The following is a 22,222-nucleotide window of genomic DNA, read 5'->3' as shown; positions in this document are numbered from 1 at the left end:
GAGACAGAAAGGATGCGTTGCATAAATGCTGTAAAATACATGTGCCTGAAAATCCTAAGATGTGCTAAACTAACTGGTGGGTGATACTGGGTTCCTTCCAATCTGACAAACTTTTTTGTTAGCTCAGTGGAGGTCACAAACATGACAATATTACTTCTTTAGCCATTAAATAAAGAGAACAAGTTTTTTCAGTTTGGCTGGTATTTGTTTTGTTTTTTAGCAAGAAGGAAGTGATCAGATATTTAGGTATCCTTTAGGAGCGTGAGAAATTGCTCTCCCAAGTATTGCATGAAAGAGCAATTAATTTCTGTTTAATCCCTTGGTTTAGGGGAGCTCTGTATATATGTCTGAGAAGAAAGAGATTGCTGTATTTTGCGCTTGGCCAGGTAATCAGTGATAGTTGAATAAATAACTGGTTTGGGTTTTTTTTTTTTTTTTAAAGTCAATTCATCCCTTCAGTGCCTTCTGGAGATAAAACATGTGTACAGCTGGACAAAACTTTGAGGATATTTAAAAAAAAAAAGCCCACACACACCTAATTTACTAATAAACCTGCTTTCCAAAGGGATAAATTCTTTGCTGGGCAAGGTAGAAATTTAGACTGTGTAAGAGATGCACATCAGAATGACTTGTCCCCTCCATACTGTGGATGGCTGACTTGGTCTGCCTGGTCACTGTGCCAGGTATTAAGCTTTCCTTTCTTTCTGGAAGGGTTGTATATCCCTTTAACCAAAGAAGAATTATGTAGCCCAAGTACAGTGCAGTTAAATGTTAAACATATCTTAATGAGGTCTAGCATTTTCTTTTGAAAGGATACATGGTAGAAAGAGCTCCCTAGCAATTACTAATAAACCCTTCAGTACAAGGTGTTTTAAATAAACAAGTAAACAGTTGGTTTTTTAATCAACATAGTGTGAGTGATAGTGACGAAGGGTCCTGTGTGGAATGTTTTAAAACAATTTATAATAAAACAAGCCTGTTTATTGTGTAGTATCAATTGATGATTGTTTATGATTCCTATCTTGTACATTTTTGCTTGCTTGCCTGTCACTTTTATATCCAAAACCATGTGATTGTGTATACACAGGTTTAAAACCTCTCACACACAATTTTCATTTATTTCATTAAACTAATCTGTGCTTGTGTGTATAATATAAGCACATCAGCTTATTACCTTGCAACACAAATAATTCATTGTTTCATAAAGTATTTCAATCAAAACAGAATCCTTGTGTGCTAAGTGATTGCAGCAGGGTTTGGTGGTCTCACATCTGATTTGAGGGGTTGTGAAATATGGTTTAAATCTGTTTGTAATTTACATGGCTCATGTCTTCCATCTTGCACAGATGAGTTGACTAAGGTGTGTGAAGTTAGGGAAGGATGCTTGGGATACATTACTTTTAATGATTTGGGGGGAAATGGATATTCAGATACAGGAAATCTTTTTAAAGTTAGAAGATTGTTAATGGTTTTCTCAAAAGTCTAGATTTTGTACTAGTTAGCTTGGAGCTTTTCATCCCAGATGCAGCTACTGATCAGTGCTGCCATCTGGAAAACTATAAAGCACTATTGAATAAGAGAGCTACAATTATTATCAACCATGTGAAATTTTGAAACATGGTGATCTAAATGAAACTGGTGTTTAGTTTCTGCTTCTCTAGAGCTTCTTTCTCCCCCATTCCCAGCAAATGTTCTTAAAATATTTGTTTCTCAGCTACTTTGTATGAGTGGATAATGGGTTTTTTTGTACAGATACAAAACTTGCTTGAACTTATGGAGCAGCAGTTGTACTTGCTGTGGAAGTAAAGGAAGGAAATAGAAGGTTTCATAGTCCCTGCTGAATACTACTTCTCCACCTGATCTGTCAAAGCAACTAGTGGGAGTATGAATATTAGAAAGTTATTTGGGCTTTTTCAGTATCATTGTGCTTCTGTGACTCGGAAGTTAATTACAAACCCTGAAATGAAGGATTTTTATGATGGAAAAGAAAGCATGTTTGGTGTGGCTTTGACACTGCCACTTGTACACAAAGCAGCATTTGGTATTGTCGTTTGAAGTTGCACGCATGCACAGAAATCTTGATGGCGCTGCAAACTTTCCTCTACATAAGAAAACATTTTTCAATTTTTGTGTCCGCCACTGGGACTTGTTTGCATTGAGATTACAAGTACAGCTATTAATGTAATGAACTGAACATAGCAAAAAACTTTACCAGCAACTTTGTGAGTTTAAAGTAGCTTCTTTACACTTTAAAAAAAAAAAAAAAAGGATATCTGTATGTGCTAAATAAAGAGATAACTTATGCATGCAAGCCAAGGGACTGTGCATGCCATCAGGGGAGGGAGCCTTTGCCTGGCAGAGGTTCTTACCTGTGCCTTTGTTGCAGGTCGTCTTCTGGGAAGGGCAACGATGGGCACTCCCATGTTTTCCTCCACTTTTTCCAGGCGGTCTCAAAGCTGTAGCAGTTTCTCACAAAGACCCTACAGGTGATGTTTGCCTCAGTACACGCACAGGCAGCTGCATTACGTACCTTGCTGCAGGCAAGTGCTGCCAGCCTGCTCTGCACTGCTCTGTGTGCTGGCCTGGTCTCAGAGAAGGGCAGCAGCAACATTCAGTGCCCCTGCAGCAGTAGCCAACTGCAACTTGTTCGAGCTGCTAAAGATGGGCATGTGGAAGTGGCAGCAAAGTTTCCAGTAGCAGCTGTGCTCCCAGATTCTTGGTGAGCTGCTGAAAACTGCCCAGTCACCGTCATGTTACAGAGGGGATGCGAGTTTTGACAGACCATGCTGATTTCAGAAGCAGCTTCTCTTCCTTCTGGTCCATGGTATGTGGTGTTACCCTTGAATCAGTATTTTGGGCTTCCTGTGCAACATGCTGGAAGGTTTTTCCTATAGGTGTCTGTAGTTGTCTCTTTATGAATTTCTGCATACTGTAGTGGGGTCAAAATGATGCAGAATTAAACCCCCGTGATTTTTTTTTTTCTGGCACACAGGCTTGCTTATATGTCTGTCCGCCTTCCCAGCCTTTCTGACTCCTTGCATCCTGTCTTGTGCTCTTGCCCCCCGGATGAATTTGGCGTTCGTATTTATGGATCTGTTATAACATTGGCTGGATTTGAAATGAGCCACAGTGAAATCTGTCTCTGGCTATATACAGTGTGAGAGCAGGGTGCTTGCCTGGCTGCAGGCCAGTTTCAGCTTGTCTTGCTGTGGGAGCTTCCTGCTGGCTTTGGTGGAAGCTGCAAAAGACACCTGAGCGTATTTGATCTCCTAGCTACAAAACCCATGGAGATGTTCCTTTCCCCTTTATTCTGTGCTTAGAGAAGCTTTTATAAACTGATAAATAAAATCCTTCAAAATTCAAGGGATTAATGGACTCAGGCTGGCTTTTCAAGAATTGTTCAAGCTTGATCTACTTCAGATCCCTTGTTGAAGCTGGTTGGGGTGCCAGGGCTATCACAGCCCCTGAGCAACTTGAGTTTGAAGCTGAGCTCACCTCACCTAGAGCGTTCTCCCATATTCTCTCATCCTCTGAACAAGTTCAAAAGCGATGGATGCCTTCACAGCATGGTAGTGCCCTGGCACCTGTGGCTGGGTACCTGTGGCAAATTGCTGAGTGCTGGAACAGTCCCAGGCTGCTGGAACAGCGGAAAATCAGCAGGGAAGTGCTTGGTTTCCAGCACCTGTGGGATGTTATCCTTTCTGCTTTTGTTTAAAGTAATTTATGCAGCTTCCCGTCTTTTTTGCCTTTCTGCCCAACTTGCTGTGCTGTTCGGAGAACCCAGTTAAAAGTCTTTTGGGGATGAATCGACCTCAATGGCATTTCCTGGGTGTGTGGAGGAAGGTGAGCATCCTGCTCTGGAGAGTTACAAGGGTTAAATGCCCTGCAAGGCCAACCATTTATCTGGTTGGAATGACTAAGTGAAATTAATTTGAACACCTTCTTATAAGCAGCACAGTCTTAAATTGACTTAAACCATTAGTCCACCACACCTTAAGCTTCAGCACCCCAGCAGCTCGTTCTTACCCTTGTGCCAGCACAGGCATGATGAGCTCAATCAGCGAACTGGTCAGCCACACACCAGGTAGTCACATTTGGGCCAGGTCAGTTGGCCACAGAAACACTGTTTTGTCAGGGGAGTTCCACACCAGCCAATAGCAGCCCCAGATCTCAAGCCTAGGGAGGTTTCAGCATAGTCAAATCGGTTTTCCACAGGAGTGCTAAAACTGTGGAATTCATAGTGTCATGCATACACTCATGGTTATTTCTTTGGTCTCTCAAGATGACATTTGGGGTTTTTTTTCAAATTTTGCTTTAATAGGCAGGTTGTTTAATTCTGGAACACCAGACGGCGAAAGGCTCTGATGGTTTTGCTGGCAAAATGCTTTATTGTTGCTATGGGAATAGTCCTTGCACTGCTGCAGAGCTGGAGTGACTCCTGGCTGTCTAGCAGGAGATCTGTTACACTGTGTTTGTGGATACTGACAAATAAGTTGGATTCTCAGGATTTAAGGAATGTAATTTAAAGCTTTCTTTCCTGAGTACAACCAGAGGACAAGGTAGATAACTAAGTGTTACCTCTGTAACAGGTGTACTGTTTCACTTCTGTTGTCTCTGGTGAATATCTTGAACTGCAAATATAAGAGAGAGCGGCATACTAACTTTAAAAAATATGTTTTGTTTTTAGCTCCCAAGAAGATGAGCGGCCTATGTCACCCTTCTATGTGAGGTATTTACTCAATAGTTTTAATTTCTTTTTCTGTGCGGGATTGACTCTTATTGGGATTAAATGTGGGGAGTTTTGCCAGAAATGTTTAACAGACTGTAATCAAACTGAAGACTAATGTTGAGTTCATAATTATTGCTCAGCTAGTGGGATAAATGAGTCTTCAGAGATACAAACTGTTGACATTTTTTTGTATTTAGAGATGAGGCTCAGGGTTTAATGGCAGTCTTCTAAATTCTTAATTAGAAGATGGACATTCATTTCCTCTTTTCTTCAGTTCATTATGTAGCTTAGATGCCTGTCATGGGTAGTTTATAATCTGTGGGCACAGGAGAGATTTTTGCCACAAGCTTTGAGGAACTGGCAGGATGTGCTGCTCAGAAAGAAACCAGGAACCAGAAGGTGAGTCAGCAGCCCGTGCAGCAACTGCTCCTCTGCTGCAGCCCAGAAAAGCAGGAGAATGCCTGGGTCCCCAGCGTGCTTTCCTGGAGGGAATGGTGCTTGCACTGCATTTGAACAAATTGTGTTTCTTGTTTTGCCAACTGGAGGGCAAAGTCATTGCTTGTAGAAGTGGCTTATTTCTGTGGACATCAGTGAAAGTTTGCTCTGCTTGCTTCAGTAGCAGGCTCAATTCCAGTGCTTTCATTTATACTTAGTGGAAGAACAGGAGCCAGGGCAATTAACAGTGAAGGGCTGCAGAGGAAGAAGGGCCAAATACTATAATTGGGTTCTTTGATCTCTGCAGAGTTTAAACAAATAAAAAGAAATCCCTGTGGTGCTTTTTGTGAGAGCAGTGATATTTGGAATTCTTACAGTGATCTCTTAAATTTGTTAATTCTCTTGCACATATTTCTATTCAGTTTTGTGGCTTGGGTTTTTTCTTACATAATTTTTCTAACATAAACTGCAGAAAATATGCATTTCATGCATACCCTTAATATGGAGACTTCCATTAAAACTGTGCAGAAATATGGGTCAGTGAACTGTTCATGGACTGGCCTCATTGCATGGTCTTGTTGATGCACAATCATTCCCTGCAGTGTATTTGTGCAGATGTTGCCTAGACTGTGCTTCAAAAGCCCCAAACTGTCGGAGGAGGTTCTGCCTTTTCCTTTGGGAGACTGTTTAGTAGCTGCATACATTCCCCTGTCACAAGTTTTCCCCAGTTTAAATCCTCATCCTGTCTCATGGAAAAATGATCCAGGAAGAAGATTCTCTTCAGATGTCCTTGTCAGAATTGCTGAGGGGATGGGGAGCAAGGAACGGGCCTGAGGAAACTGGTATCAAAACAGGATATTTCTGAGAGGAAGGGAGCAAGTTTGGAAATTTTAAATAGAGATGTGGGCATATTAGTATCAGGAACAAAGAATGAGTGTGTCCATTGGAATGAAGGGATGACTTTCCATGGGAATATATCTTGCAAATCAGAAGGGAACAGTCAGGAATAAACACATAGTTGGAAACTGAAGAAATGGCTGGTAGAAGCAGAGAGGGAGCAGCACACCTTGCAACATAAGGCTCCATGCCAAGCTTGCATCTTTTGTAACATTGCTGAGACACAATTACTTGTAAATAAAGCTAACAGCTTGTAAGTCTTGCTGCTATTTATTGCACATCAGAAATGTGTACTCCTGAGGTCAGTTGCCAAGTGCACTTAATTTGGCAGGAGAGCTGGTGCTGGCTGGGCAGCATGGTGCTTCAACAACTGAGAACTTGAGTGGGTGGCCAGTTTTTTCTGTGCAGCTTCGAATGTTCTAATTGTTGCCCCAGAGCTGTGCATGACATATGTAGGAATTGCATTTCACACTATGGAGAAGGAAGGTGAGACTGTCTGCTTTAGCTGTCTGATGGTCAAATCTATTTGTATTGCTACCAGCCACACTCACGTAGTTTGAAATACCATTCAAGTACTCCTTCAAGTGAATCATGAATGTGTATGTACAGAGTGGTTGCTGCTGCACTGATACAGTAGTTCCATATACATAATTATACAACAGGTTAATTAAATGGGAACAAGAGCTCTTTAGCTTTCAAACTTTGCATAATACTTGGCTTTTGCTAGACTGAAGGAGCGTTGTGTCCCTCCATAAATGCATTTTGGTAGAATCAAACCAGAGACTTTATTCTTTAGTGCTATACCGTGTCAGCTAGCAATGGAGGTGTTTCCCTGGATGTTTCTTTTAACAATAAGGCAAATGCTCAAGGTCTTAAGTTTAAGTCAGAACTGTCAGAATGTCACCAGTACACTATTTCTTAAAATGGCACTGATTTAGGTTTGTGGATTTGTTTGGGTTTTTTTTCTTTAGACACTGGGGAAGTCATGACCAAGTATAGGATTAATCACCACTGCTGCTCTGTAAGGGAATAAGCAGTCATTAATGATATGGGATTAAGTGGTAAAGGAGTCAAAATGTGACACAGGATTGTCAAGAGAGGTGATAACCAGTACAACCACATTATTTTTTGTAAGACTTTCTGGAGAGGAGAAGAAAAGGAGTATACCTAATCTGTCTGATGTCAGCAAAATGCTCTATATCATGCCATCTGTATGGAGAAAATGGGCATTAGTATTAGAGCTTAAAGATGGCTAGGGAGGGGGTGAGACCCATAGGTATTGCTGGTAGGAGAGAAGATTGCTAGTGGAGCTCCTTGAGCATCATGGACTTTTGGGGTATTTTTTTAATAGTCACTGTCATAATGAAATGGAATCACTCTTATGATTTGGGCTTATAGCAGAAATTTAGGAGGAGTGAATGGGATAGGGGTGTCCTCTGGGAGAAAATGTATGATAGTGAGATAAGATATAGGATGGTTGACATAGATATAGATATATAAAGAAAAGCGTGAAATAAAAGATATAGGATTAAAATTAATAACATAGGTAATAAGGTCATATATCTCAGGACTAATAATGAAAATCCATGACGTGAAAGGGGAGTTCCTCACATTTGGAAATGCCAGGAAAAAAAAGGATGTGGGCATGCTTGTTCATGGAGGGATGGAAGGGAGTCATGGGAGGAAAATATTCAAGTTGAAGTAATCACATGACAGTGGATAAAGTGAAGTATTTTCAGTATACTTAGAGGAAGTATGGATGCCCTTGTACAAGAGTCAGATGAGGCCTCATACAGTTTCAGTAACTCATGTTCAAGTGGCATTAGGCTTGTGAAGATGATTAAAGAAGTGGGCAGACCCTGTTGCAAGATGGAGGAAAAAGAGTGGGGAAGGCTTATTTACCATAAGAAATGAACCAGAGTACACATATTTCCTCTGGATTTTAGACAGAGAGGAAAGATTGTTTATGTTAAGTAACAATACTGATGCAAGAGAAAATGTGTACAAACAGGCTATGAATAAACTTGGGCAGGAAATTAGAAATTTTGTAGCTGGAGCCCTCTTTTGTTGGGCATTGCAAGGATGAGGTGGGCTTAACGAGTTTGTGAGATCTGTGGTTTGAATCCATTCACCTGCTGCTGACCAGGGCTATCCTCTCCCTCTCTGTACTACTTAGTAAGGCAATTTGTTGACCCAGCTGTGATCAATAACCAGGCAAGGAGATTTCTGCACTGTTAAAAGAAGAAAACCTTGCTGGGTGATTGATTGTTTTAGGGAGTTGTGCCTGAAGGGCATTCATGTTCCAAAACCTTTTGTAACTAAACCTTGAGGTACAGGGAGTTGAGACTGTTAAAAAATTTGTAGCACTGCTCCTTGTATAATTCTGTAATAAGACTGTGAATGCCAACTGTACTGAGTAATCAGTACTGAGAAACAGTGTGCAGTTTCAGGTAATGAAGCAGCAGCATCTGGCAATGGCAGTTCCCTGTAAGCACACTCTACTCAACGTGTGCAATGAGTTTTTAGAAGACAGGGAACCTACAGACATGCTTCATGTTGGCGTATATGCTTTAGATTTGACATTAGTCATGTGGATGGTTTCAGAAGTGTTTCCTGATGATTATACATCCTGAGATAAACCAGAGTGATATTACAGGGGAAAAAAGCAAAAGCTTTGTAGTGTGGAGCGTCCTTGTTAACATGCAGAACATTAAACTGAAATTGGGATGAGAGCTGACATCACAAGCAATGCCCAAAATTGCATTAGATACCCATGAGTGCAGGGCAAGACTTTGGACAGTTTTGCCTGGTTTAGTACTTCTCTTCTCTTGAAGTGCTAATATCCTGTTGGCAGTATTCAGTACAGCTGACTGTTTCTCATTTTAACAGTTGTGATCTGAGACAACTCTTTATATAGTGCAAATCAAGTATTCTTAGCCTGTAGTATATTGGGTAAGATGTTTTACTGTATTTGTTCTCAGGTCAATTTTCTGAAGAACCTGAAAAAATCTTGTTGATTTCGCACCTGCTCAGAAATTTGCTTGGCCCTTTCCCCACTGGACACTTCCTCATTAGTGGGACATGCCCTAAGAGCTCCTGAGGCCCACAGGAGTGCTGGGCCCTTTTACAAGTCATGATTACGTTGTGTGATGTACATTAATGTCCTGTGTCACATCAGTACTGGCTGAAAATAGACACCAGTCTGCTGGGTGCCCCTGCTCACCCTGTCTGGCTGCTGGGCAGGTCTGAGGCCCCCAGAGGAGCATTTCGCTTCTCTGTAGAGGAACCTGCACAGAAACAGCCATCCAAATTCACCCAGCTAAATTGGGTGGTGTGTATGAATCCCCTTCAAGGTTGTCTCTTTGCTAAGCAGTAGGTGTCAGTGTGCACCCGTTGTACAGGGGGATCCCAGTGCAAGTGAAAACCAGCAAGAATCCTGAAGAAAAAAAGTTCCTTTTAGGGGGATTAATTTTCTGCACAGTAAGAAGGTAGTGACAAATACAACGTATCACATTTAAAGGAACAATAATCTGAGCTTGTCAAAGAGTGAAGATGCTGAGAAACCATTGGAAACATGTCCTCTGTGTGATGGTGCGTCCCAGTAATTAAAAGCACATCTCTTTATTTTTAATCTCACTATTTTCATGTTTTATATGCAGACACAATCCTTCTCTTTGGGGAATGTGTGTCACATGAAGTAGTTGTCTTAAAATAGATCACATGTGAGTCTGCAGTATTGCACATCACAGTGTGCAACAGCTGTGGAGAGTGAACAGTGTTTAGACTATATAAATACTTATGAAAAGGGAATTTCCTAGGTCATGGGTTGAAATAATATATTTGGGAGGACTTCAGAAATTTTCTATCTGAAATGTCAAAGCCATTAAACATCCTCTACTTTACTGGAATGACAAAATGGTAAAAAGTTTTTGCATCTATTGAGACTTTCTTATTGTTGTGCTTGGCTTTTAAAAAAACTAAAAGAGGAAAAAAAATAGCTTTGTTTCCTGAATAAAGCAGATGGACTGTAAATAAATCTCAGCAGTAAGTGGCCTTAGTTCCAGATTGCAAGTATAGCTTATGATTTAGGCTATTAAGTATGGTCAGGAATTAATTCACTGAATTCATAAATGAAAAGCCAATCTGGGAAAATACTATGTCAGTAAGTCAGTTTGCTCTGGTCGATGTTTTTACTTTGCTCTTTTAATATCTGGATGCTAATACATTTTGCTCAATAGTGCCTTGAATGTAAAAAACAGGAGAGGGGGTTTGATATCCAACTCAGTTACTTGCCTGCTGTCACAAGATGCCAGATGCAGACCAAACAGGGTGCAGGTGTTAGAAGAGATAATTCTCACTCCAGTGCATATCTTTTAAACCTAGAGATTACTAGTTGGGGGGTGCAGGGGAGATTTAATGTGCTTAAAGGTAATGGAAAATACCACCTTCCCATACTTGAGGTCAAAACATTAATGGGAGAAGAGGCCATGCAGTAAGAGTTTACCTTATGTGTGAAGCAAGATGTTATCCAGAGCTGATGGGACTCCTCTCAAAGTGAGCAAAAGACTTTGGTAAGCAAGTTAGACAACACTGGGAAGTGCTAGAGGTCAGGTTTCCCTAAGGGAAAAGTGTGAGGGTTGTAAGAAGCCAATTCAAAAGTTTACAGCGCTTAAAACAGCTGTGTGCCTTGATGCCGGTTTTGTGGCTGGCTCTCTGAAAGTAAAGTCCTCAGCACTGGGAAACTCCTGCTGCTTTCTGTGATCCGAGGAGGAACTTTAAAGTCATATTTTTCATCGTGCTTTGCAGCAGCTGCATAATTTAATAAAGATAATCTAGCTGTGGAGATAATTGACTGTATGTATCAGACATGAGGAGAAAATAATTAACCAAAGCAGAAATGATTTTCTGTTGTCTGGATGATTTACTGAGCAAAGCAGCCCTCTGAGCAGCTGCCTGTGGGCATGCCAAGAGGGCTTTTCTGGGCACAGCTCACCTCGCCTGATCCATGAAGCATAGATCCAATGGCAGAGTGACTTTTGCCACCCAAGAAGTTTGGAAGACCTCGCAGGATACACCCGACATGTTTGGTTGCTCTTCTGGGCTGTCCGTTTCCCTCAGTTGGGGTCTCCCTTTCCCTAAGTTTGCTAATGCACTCGAGCACCTCATGCTCTGTCCCTGGGCAGGCTTGAATCCTAAAACCACTGTATAACGCTCTCCCCTTCACCATTTGTTTTGGATGTGAACTTTCTTGATGTAAAAAAGGTTGGCACAGAGTAAATCAAGTGATTTTGAAATGCGTTTAAATTAAGCTTGAAAATGAAATAGCAAGGAAAGTTACCAGTTGTGGAATTAAAGAAATTTAGTGTATCTGGAAAAATTCTGATTTAAAATCTCCGTCTTACTGAGAGGGAGCTAATAAAAGAACATTAAAATATCACAGAGATAAGAATAAAGTTATATTTGCTATACAAGGAATCAGTATTTAGAAGGGAAAGATAATAAAATCAGAATGTCAGAGCTTCAATTTGTAGTCATCCACTCAGCTGGCATGTAGCTGTATAGGTATTTCCTTGTTATTTGTCAGTAGTTTGAAAATCACCATATTACTGGTACTCCAGCAGAATCTATACTGTCTGAGTAGGGCTTTTCTAGATACCACAAAGTAATTGTTATGCAGATATGCATCACCATGAATTAGCAAGGTTAATGGACTTAAAACATAATTGGTGTTAGTAAAGCAGACAGTTAACTGAGAATTAGACAACTACAGAACGTATTGGGGTGTTAAGAACATTTTTTGCATTTTACTTAGGTATTTTTGCAGCTTTATCTTTTGTTTCTTCTTTTTGTGTAAAGAAGCTGGTGTGTTTTCAGTTATGATCTGAGTGGTTTGCAGGTAGTGACTGTTGGCCTTGAACAGGCAGAGTTAACGGCGTGAAGTTTTACTCGCGTACAGTATCTAGCCTTTAAGTTTATGTGAAACAGGAGTTTGCATTTTTGCATGATATTAGTCCTGTTGGAAATAGAGGGAAGAGCTGTTCCCTGAGATTTTCTGTCTTGTCCGATGGGTAGATATACCTGCATCCTAGGGATGTTTTAAAAAAACTAGAATCCAAACAATCCTATCTCCCCTCTACTACCACTTTCCTGATGTGAAAACAGAGAAGAAAGGTGTGATATGAAAGACACCCCCGCTCAGTATGGATTTCATGTAAATATTACAGAAAGTTGATACAATATTAACTTACTCCCACACATGTAGGAGCAGTAGCCAGCATATGAATTGTATTTTATAATGTGGTTTAGCCTACCACACTAGCTAGCATCTTACTTGCTAATTCATCTTCCATGGGAGGCCAGGTCTTAAAAAATAGTTTTGGGCTGGGAGGAGGCCTAATAGTTTATGTAAGTGAACAGGAAAGCAAGTATGGTGCTTGAAATGTGCGCTTCAAATTGCAAAGCCATTCAGTAGTTAATAGTCAAGATGTTATGTGTGGGGAAGAGGGAGATCTTGCAATATTTTTTTTCCTATATGCAGATTGCATGTCCGTAATAATAAGTACAGCAATACTTGTTTGTGTGTCTTCTGTTCATGAAATCATCTGAATGACACAGCTGTTCAGGTGCTGTACAGATAATGTGGGAAATGCTGGCAAATCTGTGACTGCTTTCATGCTGTGCCACCGCTCCAGGGACCTGTGCCTGGGCTGGAGATGAGCACCAAGTGAAGCCAGGACAGCATGCATGTGGTTAGGGCACACTGCTTTACCCACACCAAGGTGAACACACTGGCTCAGCCAAAGGAAGCTGAAGCATATTGCAAGTCTGATTTGCAGCTGGGTGTTTGTGGGGTTTGTACTTCACCACAGGAGTTAGGCTGTTTTGTTGGGTTTGTTAAACTGGCTGTAGTGGCCCCTCATTTACCCTTCCTGTCCTCTGACATGTGACTACAAGTGACACTCAAACCTAGGAAAGCCACAAAGTGTTTATCATCTGAGAGTGCTGCAGCTTCTTAGCTAACTCTAGATCTGTGTGGTGAAGTGTGAAATATTCAAGGGAAGCAGAGAGGAAACCTTTGGTTAGTGAAAGGGAGTCAGGTGTTGATGGTTCTTCTGCACTGAAACGGTTTGGGAGAAGCTGTAAAGACTGAAAGCAGTGAACAGCTGCTTTGGCGGGAAGCATGTCTTGCATCCAGCCTGGCTTGTACCCTGGCCACACAGTGCCATTTTATTAAGATATATCAACCAGTTGTACCGCTCGTTCCTCTGCTGATACAGGAATAGATCAAAATGAAGCCCCTAGGCCTGTAACTTACTTGACTTAGCAATCTCACAGGAGGGATGGATAGGCAAAAGTGTCACCTTATCTGTGGAGCCAAGTCAGCGTGGGGGAAGAGGGCACAGGACGAGACTCAGTTTGGCAGAGAGAGGAAGACAGTGACAGCTGTGCAAGCTGGCACGTCAGCTTGTTCAGAAGGGCTTTAAACAGCAAGCAATGACACCTACAGTTGCGTCAGCTCTTCCTGAGTCTGAAAACAGACTGAGGGAAAAGGGAAAGAAGAGAGCCTACATTTTATTTTTAAAAAGGTGAAACAAATAACGTGAATATCGGAGAGCAGCAGGAGGAGAACTGTGCAAAGCCTGTATTGTGCCTTTATCCTCCATTAATATTTAAAGATTCTTAATATTTAAGTCCCCTTTCACAGTGTATACATTTTCAAGTCAGCCTCAAAAAGCAAGGACTTTTGTGATGAGGCTAGGACAACCTGCAGCAGCAGAAGGCTCAGAAGAAAGTAAAAAAGTCTGCAACGTACTGAGGTTGAAATACTTTCCATTAGACCCTGGCCTACTGCAAGGGAATGACAGAGAAATTAATTCTTGAGGATATTGTCAAAATGTGCCACGTCACTGTGGCAGTGAAAATTCCTTAAGGGGAAGGCTTATGGCATGCGCATACAATTGTTGTTGAGACAGCTCAGACCTTTAAATCTTAGTGCCACAAAGTGTGAGGGTTTGTAAGACCTTATTGTGATAATTAGATCTAACTTTCTCCTCTTTTTTTCTTTTACACAGTGCCCATGTATCACAAGTCAGTAGTAACATTCCTGCTACAGGAGAGTAAGTGTCTCTTTTACAATTTTGTAGCTACCTTTTTTGTGTATTGGAACTTTTTAAAGTATTGCTGGTTATTCTTTGATTTCTCTTTAACGGTTGTTCTTATATAAACAAAAAAAGACAGTGTTTGCCAAACCAAAGTATCTGCAATGATAATAAATCACTTCCTTCTGAAAAATTCTCAGGCTCTTGGTTCTTTCCTTGCACTATGCCTGTGGTGTTCTGGTTAGGTAGAACTTGCATGTTTAGAGAAGCTATTCACACTGTGTTATCCTCTTGCTCTCATTTGCGCCCCATTGCATCCCAGCAGAGGATGGGGCTTGACCCCACTACCGTACCTGGGAGCAGCAGAGCTAACGAGTTGTCTCCCTTGCCAGAGCTGGAAATTCTCAATGGCTGATGGGTTTGCAGAAATGATTCTTGTCATTACCTGAAACACAGACATACTTGCCTAGTTAAACCATGTGGGGTTTTGCAGTTGCTAAGATCTTCTGACTTTTTGAGGAACTGCCATCTCAGCAGACTTACAACTGTAGCAACTTAGCAACAACTTTTATAAATTCTCTGGAGAAATCAGCCCAGGTTACAGGTTCCCATACTTACAGCTAGTCAGTTGAAAATTAACCAGAAAATCCTGCAAATAACTTTTTTAATTATGGAAAAAGCACTAGAAGCTATATATGGACTTTGGACAGGTGTGTTTGAAAAACTTGTTCTTCAGCAGACTATTTAAAGCATTACAAGAAGCAGTGATGGGGTGGGGATGCCCAAAAATGTATTTCCAAATGATCTTTGCCCAAAAAAAAAATTAGATTTTGCCCATAAATACTTCCTCTGATTAAGGAAGATAGGAAGGATATATTACAAGAAAATGTCTGTACCAAAATGAAGGAGATTTGGTTGTGTTGAAAGTTCAGTTAGTCTCACATCTTTAACTGATGCAACTGCAGAGGCTCCCTTGCTGTGGAAGCCCACTGCCAGTGGGTGTGATGGTGATCCTGCGCTAGAGTAAGTCAAGGGTAGCTGTGGGTGCATTTATGGCACAAGAACAGCATGAAAACAGCATGAACTCGGAACCAAATCTGTGCTTGGTCACTGAGTTAAGCATATGAGGAGTATGTAGTGAGGTACTGTTTGTGTGTTCTCATCCCTCTGTGAGACAGCAGTGAATCACCTTCTTGCAGATGATCCATTGCCTTACTGAGCTTGGATTGCACAAGAGACTTCACCATTGTCAGCATGGCTGGGTATCAAATACAATTTTGTCAGGGCAAGGACTGTTAAAGTGGAGAATGAAAGTTAGGCACCAATGTCTGTAGTTGCACTGAGTAAAATTAGCAGTTTTACTGAAGGTTCAAACATCCCTACAAATAAAAAAGGTGATGATGAATTGGGAAGGCTGAGCTCTTCTGAGGGACCTGAACATCAGGGTATCTGAAGATTTTGGCTTAGCTCTTTGCGGATGTCACAGCCATAGGACATTTTATACTGCCTTGCCATCATAATAAAACATAACCCTCAGATACCCTTTATTTATTGTTGCAGAGAGGGAGCTCCACAAAGTCTTTGAGCGCAATTGACCTTATTTTTCGGCTTGACAGGTATTTAGAGAAGACAATCCGCTCAGCCGTGGAGCAGCATCTCTTTGATGTTCATGGCTCAGGCGGCCAGAGTTCAGAGGACTCTGAATCGGGAACATCTTCAGCCTCTTCTAATGTGTCTGCCAGGCAGAGGAGGCGACACCACAAAGAGCAGGAGGAAGCCCGGAGAAACAGAGACATGTACGAGCCTGATTTCTTTGTTTTGGAAAGTATATTTGATTAACTGTACCCTAGTCATGTCCTCTTATCAAGGCAATGCTTAGTTCTGTTATGAAATGCACTGGCCCTTGCCCTGAATTGAAAGTGCAGAGCTCCATTGCATCAGTTAGAGCTGGAAAATGTAGTGTTTATTAGAGGTCATGAAGTGGGGCAAAACATGATAAGAATCCAGGTTTTTTATGCAGTATAGTTGAGTTACAGTATTTGGAATTAACTACAGTGTGTTGCTTTAGTGGAAATTCCCAAGCAGTTGGCCCTATTGCCTGTAACTTTAGATAAAAGCATTGGGTGTAGGTGCTTTTCTGAATTCAGAATGTCTTCAAAAATGGGATCAAGTTCCCCTTTTGTATGTGGAGGCACAGCTTATGTTTGGGTTTATTGAGGAGACTTGGGAGACTTTCTGAAAGTAAAAAAATCTTCCTTTTGATTAATCAGAATTTAAGAATTTTTATCCACCCTGTTACACAAACTTTAAACATGATTTAGTGGTGAATTTCATTAAATGTCTGTCAGAGTAGTAAAAATAATACCTGTTTTTCCTTTCATACTCCTCTACTTGTGGCATAGATTGTGTGGTACAAATGTGTTACCACCACAGCCTTAACAAACACTTGCCCAAGGCATAGTTATCTTTGAGGAACTGTAACTACAGACTTTGCAAGGCCATGATCTAATCAGTGCTTACACATATGTCTAGCTTTAACACAGCATTAGTTCTTGTAAAGAATGCATATACTTGACTGTAGTATTGGATTGCTAGGATGTCAAGTTAGATTCCGAAATGAACATCCAAGCTCTTGTTGTTTTTCCTGGGTACTGAATTCCCCAAATTCTATTGGATCTGCACCTCCCTATATGAAGCCACTTTTGTACAGGTGGCTAACCATGAGTACCTCATGTTAATATTGAAGCCATGCTATTTCCCAAAATGTGTCAATGCTACTGTTATAAAAAAATCCATAGTTACAAAATAAAAAGCCATTTCCATATGAATGAAAATATGCTGTGAGGATGGACTGGGAAATTAGCACTTGCAAGTCACCAAAGTATCTGGCAGCAGCTCTGAAGTAGTTTTTCTTGTTTAGTAGCCCTGCTGACAGGCTTCTCAGGTAAGTAGGTCAGAGACTGGCTAGTGTACGTGTTTGGAAGCATATAGTACTGCAGGGCTTTTTTTTAACATTGCGATACAGAGCTGCCTTTAGACATGGTGACACAGTTGTTCAAGTTCGGTCCGTAAAGTTGGAACCAAGGATTTAAAGTACATCAGAAGTTTTGAACGCTGACTAGTATTCAAACTGTTTTCCCTGGTTCCCTTAGGTCAGATTGCTGGGAACTTCCATGGGTGAATTATCAGAATTGGGAATTCCTTTCAAAACTTCTTTCTGTTGTTGTTTTGAATGTCAGTGACTTCATCTCCTTGCCTTGTGATGGATCACAAGAGGATTTGTAATGCCGCAAGATGGGATTTCAGATAGGAAGAGTGTTTATCACAGAAACACACAGGTGACCTCCCAGGCTTTGCAGACTACATGATCTACAGGCTATGTACATGTAATTGGTCTGCTCAGGGGTTTGTAAAAACTTCCACAAAGGCAAATGTGTTATCTTGGAAGTTTAATCATAAGTTTATAATACCTCTTTGTATCTCTTTTCCACCAACAAAACCTACAGATTCATGATCCTGAAAATCACTGAAAATTTCTGGGTTTGTTTTTGATCTGATTACTTTGTCACACTGGCACTGTCCAGGTACTGCAGAGTAACTGGTTTCTTGTCAGACCAGTGCAAGTCTAGATAAATTCTCCTGCTGTTCGTGAAAGCAGGCTTTTGGAGTCGCATAGCACTGTATAAGGCAACTGCACATGCAACAGTTAGCAAACGTTCCAGTTTCAATGTCAAGTGTAAGCAGCTTGCCTTTAGTCTCCAGCAGGGTAGGATAGTGAAGAATGAGAGGCATTGTGTTTCCCCTGCTCCCATAATGCAATGATGTGTTATGTATGTGCATCTTCATTATTGCACAAAGTAGAGAGAAGACTACTAAACAGGTTATGAAGGAAAAACTGCATGCTGAAGGACCCAGCAGGCTAATTGTGCAGGGCAAGATAAGGCCTATGCCAGGCTTCTGGAAAACATGCACAAACCCTGAAAGCCCAGAGAGTCCCAGCTAGTGCATCACATGATGGCTTAAAGCTACCTGTCCCATTCACTTCCCAGCATAGCAGAACAGTTCTCTGTCCTAGCAGTTGTGTTGCCATTGCAGAGATGCATTCCCTTTTCTGTTTGTGTAAATCCCAAATAGGAACCAAGCATTTGGCTAAAGCACCACAGTCCTGCTCTTGCATTTGAGAGTATGAGTAGGAGGGCCGATTATGCAGTGTCATGCACCAAAGGAGATCCTTGGACCGCAGCTGTGAATCACTTTTCTAAATTAAAAGCACGTGTCTCAAAGGAAAATATGCTGCGTATTCTCTATAAAAATACCACAGACAGCCAGGAGCTAGTCCAGCTTCCATGTGCAGTCAGTGGGATTCGCTACATTGGCTTTAGTGGGAAGTGAATCAAGTCACAAATGTTGATCCTCACAGCTTTCTAACCTGAGGTGTTTACACCTGGCTTTCACTCCTCAATGGGATTTAGCATTGCACAGTGTGTGTTGTCTGCTGCATTAGGAAGAACCAGAGATACTGGTTTCATAGGGTGTAGAAGATGTTGCCAGAACTGCACCAGTCAGCATGAAGTATTTCTCTATTGCTACCATAAATGTAGCGGGAGAGTGTTTTAAACAACCTCTTGTTGTAATGTCCCTTTTCTTTTCAGGGAAGTTGTCAACAAAGAAAACATTCCCTCTGGATTCAGCAATCTTGAAGACTGTATTCTAGCTGCTCAAGAAGTAGAAAAATTACAAGACAACAGCTCTGGATATCTTAGTGAAAGGAATAAACCAAAACGGCAGAAATCCAGCACCAAGCTTTCAGAGCTTAATGACAATCAGGACAGTCCTGCGGTAAGCTGGCATCCTGCACTGTTTGACGCCTAGTAGTAGGGTGGGAAAAAGTCTTTTTTATTTCAGTGTATACCTGGTTTCCTTGAGTAGATGGTTTTGCCTACGGTACAGGCATAAGTGGTTATTTTGGACTATGGGGAACACTGGATCCCGCACTTGTAACCTTTGTGGTGAGGCAACTGAGAAGCCGTACTTCTGCTATGATCCTATTACTCCATCTATAGTCATTTTCTCTTTCTACAACTTTTTGCTTTTTTCTTCTGAATTCAGCGAACCATTTTGGAAAGAGAAAAAGGAAGTAAGTCTTTTTCCCAGTCTTTCAAAAGCCTTGCAAGGAGGTTGGAACCTCAGGTGTAGGTTCACAGTTTAGGTCAAGTTTATTTTTATATTCCTGCTAACGTAGATCACAAGTGACTTCTTGATAATGAGATGACAAAAGTGTTTTATGCCTTTTCCCTAAAGTCTGTGTGTTACTGTGGTGTTTGCAGTTTGCAAAACACTTTGGAATGTATTGGTCCAAAAGGTGATCCCTCTAGCTAACTTTTACTGAGGAGGTAAATGACACTGATAAAACGTCCTAAAATCTGGAATACTGTAGAATTTGCCCAGCATATTCTTGTGTGACCTTCACAGTAGAAGACAGTTTGCCAACTTTTACAAGCTGTAGAATAAAACTGATGTACCCTCCTTCCCTCTCAAGCAAACCAGACACTCGTTACAGTGTCAGCAGTTGAGAAACTGTACTGTGCTTCAATGCAGGATCTTCTTCCGATGGCAGAAGTGCTATGCATCCCGGTGCCTGGCACCAGGTATGCATTACACATTTACTAGTAACAGTGAAAGCTGTGTGAAAAGATTGTCCTTCCACGCTATAGGGCATTTCCTTCAGTTTTACTTGATTAAGTTTTAGAGCCTGCTGTGAGTGAGTTCCTACTTAATGTGACATTGTGTTGGGACTCATTTTGTTTAGGTCACAAAATTGCAATGACCTGATGCTCTTACCCTGTGCAGAGATGCTAGAGAGAGGCAGATTTGTCTTCTCTTTGTGATAAAAAGAAGGAAAGATGCCAAAAACTGTAGTCTGTGCTTAGATTTAGTGCTCAATATCAGTAACCTACTCATGTGATACTTCATGAAAGAGCACAGTGAGATAGACACACTTTCACTTTGCGCCTTTGCTTGTAGCAATGGACTTTAAGATTGGCAAAGGTCAAGTGCTTTACATTCTTTTCTGCACCTCTTCTCTGTACCTGTGGAGTGTAAAGCAGTTTAAATGAGAATTTGACTCAGGATTTGGGAAAGGAAAGACTGACAGAAGTGTCCACTTTTGCTATGGACCTGAAGTCTTAAAACATGCCCGGAAGAAATGTCTTCAAAATTACCTGTGTCCACTGGACTTTGCCCTGCCCCTCATTTTTGGATCTCTCAAGGGGCAAAGGTGGGAAGGAACATAAAATGGACTAACCTTGCACAAAAAGCACTTTGACCAAGATGACCATCAGTGTGGCTCTTGTTTGCTTTGCTGGAGGAAGTGTCGCGGTGGGATTGTCAGCTGGGAATATTATGAAACAGATTGCAGAGAGCACGGTGCTACTCTTTTTGAAGAGCAAAGGCTGCTTTTTAAGTTTTCATGAGTGCACTTGCTGCATTTCAGAGACTGCCAGCAGGATGTGTGGTGGTTTAGCTTTCTTTTGGCTACATCTTTACACTTCAAATAATAACCCAAATTAGACTACCTACTTGAAGTATCAAAGGACATAATCAGTACTACTAATAGGCTTTCATCGTGTAAACAAGTTTGTAATGTTGTATGTTCTTAGCCACTGCTTTCTGAGCTTTCCTGCCTTTCAAAGCCTGAAAGAGTATGTAGGACAGTGTGTGGAAGCTTTCCTCTTAGCTGTCTAATTGCATCTGACTCAAAAGCGTAAGTCAGCAGTGGAAAAACTGTCAGTTCCACTTACTCTCCTGAGCAAACCAACCACAAAGCATTAAAAGCTTGTAGCTGCATTTCAGAGACATAGTAGCCAGGTACCAGTAGGACTTGAAGAATCCTATTAAGCGGGGCTGGAACAACTGAGCTGTGTCACCTTATGGGGCTGGAGGTGTAGCAGGTGAGAGAGGGCTGTGACTGCCCCAAGAAGTCTGTGCACACACTTCCTGGGGCCAGGGCAGGAACCACACTGCATTCTACTGACTGACTTCTGCCTATTTAAGGGGGACTTGCCCAAAAAACAGGGTAGAAAACCTCCTGGATATGTGCCCAAAGTGGCAACATGGATTGTCTTCACAGTACTTTCTCAAGCATTAATGTCCCTAATGGAAACCAAGAGAAATTTCAGAACAAGTTGTCATAACCAGTTGAATTTCTTGCCCTGCATTCATATTAGCACAACTTAACATTACCTCTGTGCATATGGCAGTCTCTTTGCATTCTTCTGCCTGTTAAAGAAGAAACTGGGGAAGGGTTTTTCTGAGAAGGGCAGTGTTTTCTAAGATGAGCATAACAAGTCCTGCTGTGAAGATGCTGTGGACTTCAGTACCTGCTCTTACAGAACTTGTACACAGCACAGAATTGCTCTTAAGCTCAGCCTGTCCATCAGTCTGTAAAATGGGAACTGGCGGGGTACCATGCAGCATTATTCTGTTAGACATTTTGAGGTCATCTGATGAAAGAGATGAAGCAGTGAGCAGCTGTTTTTTTTACAGGTTATGGGCAATAAAGTGTGGGGTTTGTTTTGTTATAAATGTGCAGCAGGCAGTAGTCTGATTGCTGTCTTGTTTCTAGAAGTCCTGTTGGATATTTCTATATCTGATCTGTTTAATGGCCTGCAGCTTGAATCTGTTTCTCTTATGTATCTTACTGCTTTAACATTTACTGTATTACAGAGTATGGAAAGCTTTAGCTCATCCAGGCCTCTAGACAGAACAGGACCTGATGACATGGAAATTTTATCTGAAGAAAGGTGATTTTTTTTTATTTTTTTTTTAATATATGTATGTTTTATTTTCCCTGTAGTTGTAGTACAGCCTAAAAGATCTTTCACCACAGACTATGACGGTGACATTTAGTTATGCTGCAGACCAGCATTACCCACCATATTAGCTTCAAAGTAGCACTGTATGGAGGCACTGTGTATGTTGTGTGGGCTCCGCCCAGCAGCATACACCACCAAGACTCTTCTCCCAACCTGTTAGGAATGTCACTAAAGATGCTGATGGTGCA

General features: G+C 41.3%; 1 protein-coding gene across 10 annotated transcripts in view; it reads left to right on the top strand.

The window, feature by feature from the left end:
- FAM13A (family with sequence similarity 13 member A) overlaps window positions 1-22,222 on the top strand; it is a 142,243-nt gene that overhangs the window by 84,395 nt on the left and 35,626 nt on the right. For 6 of the 10 annotated variants that reach the window (XM_074866734.1, XM_074866730.1, XM_074866729.1 and 3 more), the window contains 5 exons: window positions 4,688-4,729; window positions 14,134-14,178; window positions 15,777-15,956; window positions 18,813-18,999; window positions 21,886-21,962. In XM_074866734.1, the coding sequence (XP_074722835.1) occupies window positions 4,688-4,729; window positions 14,134-14,178; window positions 15,777-15,956; window positions 18,813-18,999; window positions 21,886-21,962 (531 nt within the window). Of the gene's footprint in view, window positions 1-2,386; window positions 2,487-4,687; window positions 4,730-14,133; window positions 14,179-15,776; window positions 15,957-18,812; window positions 19,000-21,885; window positions 21,963-22,222 lie in introns of all 10 variants that reach the window. The other 4 variants (XM_074866738.1, XM_074866736.1, XM_074866735.1 and 1 more) reach the window with 4 other exon arrangements.

This window comes from Strix uralensis, chromosome 4, assembly GCF_047716275.1.
Source record: "Strix uralensis isolate ZFMK-TIS-50842 chromosome 4, bStrUra1, whole genome shotgun sequence".
Taxonomy (NCBI): domain Eukaryota; kingdom Metazoa; phylum Chordata; class Aves; order Strigiformes; family Strigidae; genus Strix; species Strix uralensis.
Note: the sequence above shows the minus strand (reverse complement) of the source record. Positions and strands in the feature narration are given on the sequence as shown.